General features: G+C 41.7%; 1 protein-coding gene across 1 annotated transcript in view; it reads left to right on the forward strand.

Moving 5' to 3' along the window:
* Positions 1-9199, forward strand: part of kcnd2 (potassium voltage-gated channel, Shal-related subfamily, member 2) — a 534892-nt gene extending 525693 nt beyond the window's left edge. Inside the window, exons 5-6 of the mRNA XM_041216173.1 lie at positions 5695-5942; positions 9022-9199. Of these exons, the coding sequence (XP_041072107.1) occupies positions 5695-5942; positions 9022-9199 (426 nt within the window). The remainder of the gene's footprint in view (positions 1-5694; positions 5943-9021) is intronic.
* Positions 9200-9418: the final 219 nt, after the last annotated feature.

Here is a 9418-nt window from a genome sequence, read left to right on the forward strand (position 1 = left end):
CTCTGATGGGGATTGCTAATTTAATATTTTTTGGCTCTGGATACACATCTGCAAGGAACTGGATTAACAATACCCAAGCTTATTTTATGAAATCCAGAAGTAAAAGGTTGCTGTGCTAGCCTACTTTGCCATTCAGTTACCTAATACAAACATACATTCAAAATCACAACTATATCACATAAAGCATTCCTCATTTATGTTAAATACTCCATACAGAATAGAAATAAATTTACTTGGCCCACTTTACTTGATGAATGCTTGGTTCGAAGAAACTGCCATGTAGGGAAATCTAATGGTTTCTTGCAATATTCAGGAAAGTCATCAATAGGTTTGGCTATTTCCACCCCCGCACCCCACCCCCTCCTCCCCACATCAGGGAATTATCACTTCAAAACTGCTGAAATTTAACACAGCCCATTTTGGTCAGGACACTGTTTTCCAAGTGCCATTTAATAATTTTGACTAAATGCCAAAAAGGTAAATTACAAACTTGGCATTCAATGGGTAACTATTGAAGTCATTTTCAGTATCTTTTTGAAGCCGTAAGAAAGTTCAGTAGCTAACTCTAAAAATATTACTTGTGAAAGAGTAGGTAAAGTGCAATCATCTCCCATAGATTAATGAAACAGGAGACTTTTAAACAAATTTGCCCGTTAAAGATAATTATTGTCTGCTTAATAGCCTGTTTATTTTTAAAGTTTTATTTGCCAAAAATATCTTTTGTAAAGAAGTCATTAAAATCTTTCTAGTAATGATTTATTATCAAATATACTTGACATTTTCTCATAATTAAACATAGATATTTATAGTGATGATCTATGTAATACTCCCAGTAAATGAAGGTGCCAGAAAAGATGCTGGTGTTTTGTTCAGATATTTGAATATACTTATTTTAACCTGTTAAGATGCATTAGTTATTGTTTCTTTTTTGTTGGCATGTTACCATATAGGGATTGTCCTATCTTGTGGATGATCCCCTCTTATCAATTCGGTCTTCAGCATCCATTAAGGTACCAGTTTGATTGTTCGTGTCAGAACTATCTGAATTTAAATGTCTGTAACTCTGCGTTTTATGGTATTTGTGCTGCAGCTGTTAATGTTTTGACAGTCTGAAGATGTTTGTGTTGTATGCTGGTTTTCTGTGATTGTGCAAAAGCTTTTCTGCTGGTTACTTGTTTTGCTGTTTTATTGGGTTTAGATTCATTCTTTCTAGAATGTATTGATCAGTTTAGCATTAGTGCTCACTACTTGATAAATGTTTAAGGCAGTGATAATGACAAATGATGGCTGGTAGGTAATATTATGCCACATACATTTAGTACATCACTGGTTTTATGACCTATAATTTTAAGATATTTTCACTCTTCATGTTATAGAAGTGCAATGATCTATTTCTGGTGAAGGGATTGTGACAAGTGAATGCAAATGATTCCTAACTTTAAACTTTGGGCAGTAAAAGTTTAAAGTTAATGAGAATACATTCAAAAGTAATGGAAAAAGAAGTTTATATCTATATAAACATATGGCCAGTGATTTCTGGATAATATTGGGCCAGATCCAAGAATTGTCTTTTCAATATACCATTTACACTTATTGACATCATATATAAATTTTAATTCAATCATGAAATTGACAGATTTATGATTCCAAAATTCCCTGGGGTTCTGCTTTCTTCTGCCATAACACTAACAGAAGAGTAGCAAAATCCACCATGCAGCGGCAGGGATCTGGTTTTGCTGGATCTCCACTGTTTCTAGGAATTTCCAGCATGTCTTGTACAGACTGGAACATCTGTATGTCCCTAATTGCAAAGTAAATGGCATCAGGAGGTGGACCAGGAGTGGGGACGTTCTGCAAATGAAGTTCCTGCTTCTTTGGTTCACTTGGGGCGCAATGTAGAACTGAAACCTGATACAGCCAGTGAAGTGTGGTACGCTGTCCTTCAGATTGACTAAAGTGGGTCCCACCATAGGACGCCAGGAACCCTGGACAACCGAAGAAAGGTGCCGATTTTTCCTTTAAATTTTGATTGGCGCCTTTACACAGAGGGCTGAGGGGAGCATAGCTGGAATCTGGAAAACAAGTATCAGCAACCCACCACCCCATCCCCAGACCCAGCAACCATTAAAAGGGAAGACACCAACTTTTATGACTGCATGGGACAGATGCATGCCAGAAATCCATCTGCAGTGGTACTTGCACATGCTAGTCCCATACACTCCCACTGATCCTTTAAGTTTGTGCCATGGTCCCTGTTGAGGACACAAATTGGTTCAATCCCAGCATAATCACCGGGATATTACTTTAAGGATTTTTTAAACCACTGTTTTTAATGGGCAGGTAACAGTGTCCATGCTCCTCATCATTTTACTAAAATTCAGTGAACTGTGTAGCCACAATTGATTTTGTCATGAAAATAACATGCAAAGCGTTTTTGCTAAATACAAAGCCACTTTTCATATACTGGATTTGAATAAGCATAATATTGTGGGATGTCACTAATTATTTTCCCATTTATTTAGTTTTCTGGTTCCAGGTTAAAATCATCATATTGATTGTTTCCTTGGTTAGTTTTTTAACTAATACTGTGGTTGCAAGGACTAAATGACTTGTGTAAAATTATCAGGCCTCGAAAAAGGAAGTAGCTGCTATCATACTTGCAATGTGACTGTACCAATTTTTACACCTCTCAGCTTTGACTGGCTGATAAATTGACCATTGGGGGAATTTTAACAAGTGGCTTGGGATCAGGTGGGAAATCAAAGTCTAAAAACTTCAAACAGGAATCCAAGCTACCTCAAATCCACCCACTTCTGATTTTGAAGGAGACAGGACAAGACGCAGACAACCAATCCACTCTCAGGACATGGTTTAGTTGTTGAAACCTTTTAAGGAGAGTTTAACAGGGTTTATATTTTTTACTGCCATTGTTAGGTTTCTAGGGCCTCAGGAAACCAAGCAGGTAAAATGAGTTAAGAAGGGCTGGATCCGAAATTTAAGTGCCTTTATAGCACTGCTTGGAGGCCAGGAAGAGTAGGGGTAATATTTCATGCCCACCAAGCTAACACTATGAGCCCCCACCAATACCCCTCCCTCTTTCCCCGTCAGCCCCTCCCCATTGGCCTCCCTGACCCACAATCTATCAGCTTCCCTGAACCCTCCCCCTGCAATCATCTCCAACAATCCCATAATTAACTCCAATCCACCTGTGATTACTTCCAACTACCCCACAACCATACTCTACGAAACCTGACCACCACCACTAAACCTACCTGCTTCTCAACTACAACGTAATCAGAAAGTCTTCCTTGCCTGCGGGCAAGCCAGCCTGTCAGTCAAGCTGATCTTTTAGGTGGGGAGCCTGAAAAAAACAACTCACACCATGTAATTAAAACTCCAGTGTATTTGGGAAGAACCTATACTTCTGAGTTTCCTGACTGTAACTCCTCCTCACCCTGCCCCAAAACCCCGCTCCAGTAAAATCAGGGCTTCCGAGTCATTTGCCTGTCAACTTGAGACCAGTTTTTCAGATTAATCGCCCATCTCCAAAATGGTCCTCAGAGATAGAGAAAATATATAAAACAGAGTTGTTTAAATATTTAAAAATCAGAAAAATAATAATCGAACAGTTAGGATAGATTATATTAACTAGATTCAAGTTAAGTTAAAATGCAAGATCGGACTGGCACAACGCATTTATTATTTTTGGGTGTTTATTTACTATAAGGCTACTCCTGACTTTTCAATAACTTCATTACTGTGACACTAGGGGCAGAATTTTTCAGTCGGCATGCAGGGGCATGCCCGACATGCTGATGCGTAAAATGACGCACGATGACGTGGATGTGCGTCCCAACGTCATTGCACAGTCCCACGATACGTCGTTTGGTGGGCATGCACCGGAGTCGGCTGTGCGCCCGCCGATATGTAAACAGCCTATTAAGGACTTTGAGAAATTAATTGAAGTACCTGTTAACGCTGCCTGTCCAACCTTACGATTGATGGGCAGGCGAAAAGGATGTTTTAGGAAACCTCATCCACGAGCAGGGTGAGGTTCCCTAAAGCTTTTATTCAATAAATAACATTTTTTTCATAAATATAAAAGCATGTCCCATCTTATGTGACACAGTCACATGAGGAGACATGTTTAAATAAATTTCTAAACCTTTTATTTGTAATTTCAGAAGCCCTTCAATTTCCCTGAGGCAGCTCCATTCTTTCGCGCTGGCCCCAACTCTCCCTCCTCCCCACCCCCACCCGCACACGCTACAGCGATCAGCTCCGCGTCCACCCCCGCCAAGCCCACCCGCCAAATGAAAAATTCTGCCCTACGACCAGCTTTAGCTCCTAGTGCTTGACCTGACATCATTGACCAGTCTAAGAGTTAATTAGTGGTTTGGTGCACAGTAAACTATGGATGCATTATACTTTGATCTATAAGACTTCATAAAATATGATGCGGCCTACTACAAGAAAACTTCATGAGCAATTTCTATCAGATTTCTTATCTGTGACTAAGTGCAGAAAAGTAGCGTATAATAATGCTATTTAAAATTCCAAGTTTGCAATGACTCCCTCAGTCAGAACTAAGGTTGATTTGGGGTTAATGTATCTATGTATATGTCCACTGCAGAATATTTTATTATTATTAACTATTTAAATTTGGACATGTAATTCAAATCACTGATATTTTCTGTAGTCATCTATCTTCCCAACAACTACAGAATCTTCATTGACTTAGCTGATCATGATTGCCCAGATGTATTGGTGGACTTCAGTAGCAAATGCTGTGTTTCTACAAAAGAATGTATTAAAAATTATGCTACTGCTTCACTGAAACAAGCAATTTAATTTCACTGATATAAAATTTTATGGTGCAATATTAACAAACATGTTAATGTGAAACACCATTGTCAGCTATTTTAAGAATGAATGCTAACCCGGTTATTTTGAATAGGTCAAAGCCTTCATTAAAGTAGCAAAGTAGAATTTCACACAAGTGTCAAAGCACCTGATTTCATGCAACAATCTCTTTTGCGCTTTTTCTTTTGTTATTATTTTCCACCCATCATCATTAGAGTACTACAGAGTAGATTTTACAAATCCATGCTCTCAATGTAAAGCATCATCCACCTGGACCCATGTCAGGAATTGGGTGCAATGATCAGTACACTTGAACTTTCCTGTGGAGCCTACTCACTTCTGTGCCACACTCCAATGTGTACTACAGTGTGAGAAGTTCCACGTTAGGTGTTCAAATTTTGTAATCCCCTTCTATGAAATTGGTTTAGTCCATCAATTTACCACATGACAAACTCACTCAGCAACTAGTACTAACACGATACTAAGCGCTACTTAGCATAGATGCTGCTAAAACCTTATTCCAAACCATTATCATCTCAGCCTAAAAGTAGGAAAAATAAAATGTGATCAGAGCGACCACAGATAGACAGGGTCTGGAAAAACTTTGTTAGCTAATTGCAGCCTCTGCCACTAGCTGAGCTCCACAGCCAGATATACAAGATTGGAATTCAACAGCAAGTGCCAGCCAGTGTACCCACAGTTTTAATCAATATTCAAACCATGATTCTTCCTGTTGACATATGCTTTTAAAAAGAGGTGAAGCACAAAATTTTCTTAAAACTGATATATAGAATACTTTTCTTCCTCTGTCTCTTTTCCTCTTTCAATTAGAATCACGACTTTGTGGATGAGCAAACATACGAAGAGAATTGTCTAGAAGGATCTACAAGAAATCGATCAAATTCACACAGCCCTTCTCTCTCGTCTCAACATGGCTTAACAGGAACATGTTGCTCAAGACGCAGCAAAAAGCCTTTCCGCCTTCCAAATTCCAATATTTCTTGCAGTCACGTTGGAAGTGTACAGGAGCTCAGTACTATTCAGATTCGATGTGTGCAGCAAAGTGGTCTCTCCAATAGGTAACTATTTCGAAGTGCCTCTTTTTTTGTAAATTAAAGCTTAATAATCAAAATTTTTAACATAAGTAAATATAAAAATGTCTTCTTTATAAATTATAGAAACTAATACCACATCAATTAAGTGAAAAGGTCACTGTTAGCTATTTGGTAATACATCGGTGATCAACCCATCTTGTACACAAAATGTACTACTGTAGGATTTAAATTGTTCTAACCAATGAACGACATTGGCCAGATCTTCCAGTCTCCAGATCGTACAGCCCAAGATGCATGTTGGGACCCTGCAGAAGACCCCATGCGCTGATTCCGTGTGAATTTCCCAGGAAGTTTAAACTTCCAATGGGCAATTCCCCTGCTCCCCAGGACTCTACAAAAATATCTCCAACTCTGCATTAGATTGGGAGACCTCAGATAGTTCCGTGGGACTTATCTGGATTGTTACCAGGAAATGTTAGATAGAAAAATCCTAGTCTAACTCCTGGGTAACTATACAGCTGACCCCCCCCCCCCCCCCCCCCCCCCCAACCCCGACCTCCCCTTGAAACTTCAACTACTCCTCCCCCAACTACCTCCCGTGACCCCCAACCACCCCCCCTTGACCCAACCCCTCCTGACCCGACCCGACTGTCCACCTCCTGACTACCCCCACCACCTGATTACTGTCCTCCAATCAGACCTGACTAGCCCCTGCCACCTGACTACCCCTGAACAGAGCTGACTACCCCTCATCACCTGACTACCCCCGAACAGACCTGACCACCCCTCACTGCCTGACTTCACCCCCCCCAACCCAACCTAACTCCCCCACAACCCGTCTACCCCCTACAAGACCTGACTACACCCCCCCCCGACCAGACCTGACTCCCCCACCACCTGAATACCCCTGACCCAACTACTCACTCAACCTGACAAGCCCTCCCGATCCAACCTGACTACCCTCGACCCATATACCCTCTCACCCACCTCACTGACCTGCCACCCTGCCCACCTTCCACCTCACCCACTTGCCACCTTACCCATTTACCTCATCCACCATACTACCCTAGCCACTCATTCACCCACTCACCCATTCACTAACATTCACACAGGACATTTAGGCCCGGTTTTTCACCATGACAGAGAGGCTCCCCATCATGGCGAAAATCACAGAAATGGCCGAGAATTCTAAGTCCCACCCCTGAAGCTGGCATTTCACATCTTGGCAGGGGCAGGACTGGAGTCAGACTGGGGTTTGCGCATACACAATTAATGGAGGCAGCTGGCATATTAAATAATCAACTGCTCTGCTGAAGTAGGATTTTTGTAGTCCAGGAGTGTGGAATCTAGAGTGTGGAGATTAGACCTGATAAGGGGAGGTCTGAACTTGGTGGATTTGTTTGGATAGCCAAGGTACCCCTTTGGATATGGTCCCGGGACACCTTTTACAGAGGTAAGGCACCCTTTGGGATTCTTAAAAGAAACCATGATTATGAACTTTTATGCACAAACTCATTGGCCGGGAATTTCCAGCTCCATCCGAGCAGGACTCACTGCGGGGGGTTCAGTAGCCCAGCCAAAATTCCATTGACTTTCGGGAGGACCGGACGATCCCAGCAGCAGGCGGGCCTGGAAAATCCCACCCATTGGAACTGTCAAGCTAACAAGAAACTGACTAGGTGTCAAGGACTATTAAAGAGCTGTCCAACTGAAGGACCTATCCAGCTGTCAGGGAACTGTTAAAGAACTGTCCAGCTGTCAAGGAACTGTCCAGCTGTCAAGGAACTGTTAAAGAGCTGTCCATCATTGGTTGGCATAGATGAGGCATAGGGAGTGTGTGTGGTTGGGGGGGAGGGGTTGAGGAAGGGGTGAGGGCTGGAGGAACGTTTTGTTTTCTTATTATTTATTTATTTAAACACTGTGGCGGAGCACACAGGCAGGCCTTGTGCTCAGCCCGCCTCCGCATCCCGCAGTCTGCACTCAATCCAGGCTTGCCTGCCCCAACTCCTATTTCAGCCTACTCCCCCAGCCGAAAGTCCGACCTGTGGGCAGCCATTTTTAAAGTTAGTGTTTGCCGAGCCAGGAAATGCCCCAAATCTGCGAACACAACCCAGGGACAAAAATATTGGCCTTAAACAGCTTACGGCAGCTGGTGCTGTAAAAAGGGGTGTGTTTTCTGCGCTGATTCTCTTTGTTGCTCTCCTATGTGGATTCCTGCACTGAGGGAGTTCTCCTGCATCATGGATCAGAAGTCTGGCCTTGTTAAACGTAACTAAGTAAATGTGTAGTTTTCTGTCTGATCAGCATTGGATGCAGCAGTTCCAACTCTGCTGCATTTTGTTACAATTGAAACTTTGGCAGAAGGGCCAACATCTTTACCTCATTCTAATGTTTGCCCTTAAAAATGCGCCTGTTGTAGACAGAGGCTCAAGTCTTTGGGGCAGCCCCAGAACTCTCCAGGCATTTCCCAAGTGCGAAAACAAGGAATATCAGAGCCTGAGACTTGGTACAATTCAAACCAGAGTGTGACAATCTGGCCGTGGAGGAGCGACAGACATCGGTAGATCACCCCAAGCGTGTAGATAAGGCCTGAGGACCAAATGCTGGCAATCCTCAGGCCTCTTGGTTCAGGCTTGCGATATCTCCAGAAACAGACCCAGACCAAAGTCGACCCCATCAATTCTTTTGTGGAACTATCCTTAAGTTTGTTTTCGTCTTTTCATTTCTTTGAATGCTTGTGATTCACTCCAAGCTTTAAGAGTCATTTATATGAAAGAAAAGATTATAGGTATGATAATTGGGGAATCCATTTTGATTTTTAGTCTTTTTAAAGTGCGGTATCCTAGATGGTGAGGGCTATTAAAAAATTATGTGAATCAATTCAACTATTTCTTTTGCAAATCATTTTAACAATAAAACAAAAATTGGAGGATTTAGCAAATCAATATACCATCTATTTTAATAACCGATTTGATGCAAAAGCTAACGTTGTAACAATTGTTTTCAGTTTTTTTGTGAAACGTTATTTAAATAGCTCACCTTATGGTGCTCCCTGCTTTACCAGTACCTTACAAGCTATAACAATTAGTGTTTATTCTTGCAGCCGATCCAGTTTGAATGCAAACGTAGAGGAAAGTGTCAAACTAAATTGTGAGCAGTCATATATAACAACAGCAGTAATAAGCATGCCCAGCCCTCCTGCCACAACACCTGAAGGAGACGACAGGCCTGACTCTCCAGGCCAAGCAGAAAGCAACATTGTAAAAGTGTCAGCACTGTAAAAATCTTACCAAGTCAAATGTGAGCCTGGAAAGTCATCTGACCACCTGTGTTATGTTCCTGCTATTGGAGAAATAGAAAAGAACATCACAGACTGGAGAGCAAGAGGAGAGCATCAGTGTTTTCCCCGATAGTTTTGCATTGTGAAGTCCATGACAACAGTGATTATCGCACTGAAGATATTTATCAGTGAAGCTTGACATCAAAGTTATGTAACATTG

The sequence above is a fragment of the Carcharodon carcharias genome, chromosome 21 (assembly GCF_017639515.1).
Source record: "Carcharodon carcharias isolate sCarCar2 chromosome 21, sCarCar2.pri, whole genome shotgun sequence".
Taxonomy (NCBI): Eukaryota; Metazoa; Chordata; class Chondrichthyes; order Lamniformes; family Lamnidae; genus Carcharodon; species Carcharodon carcharias.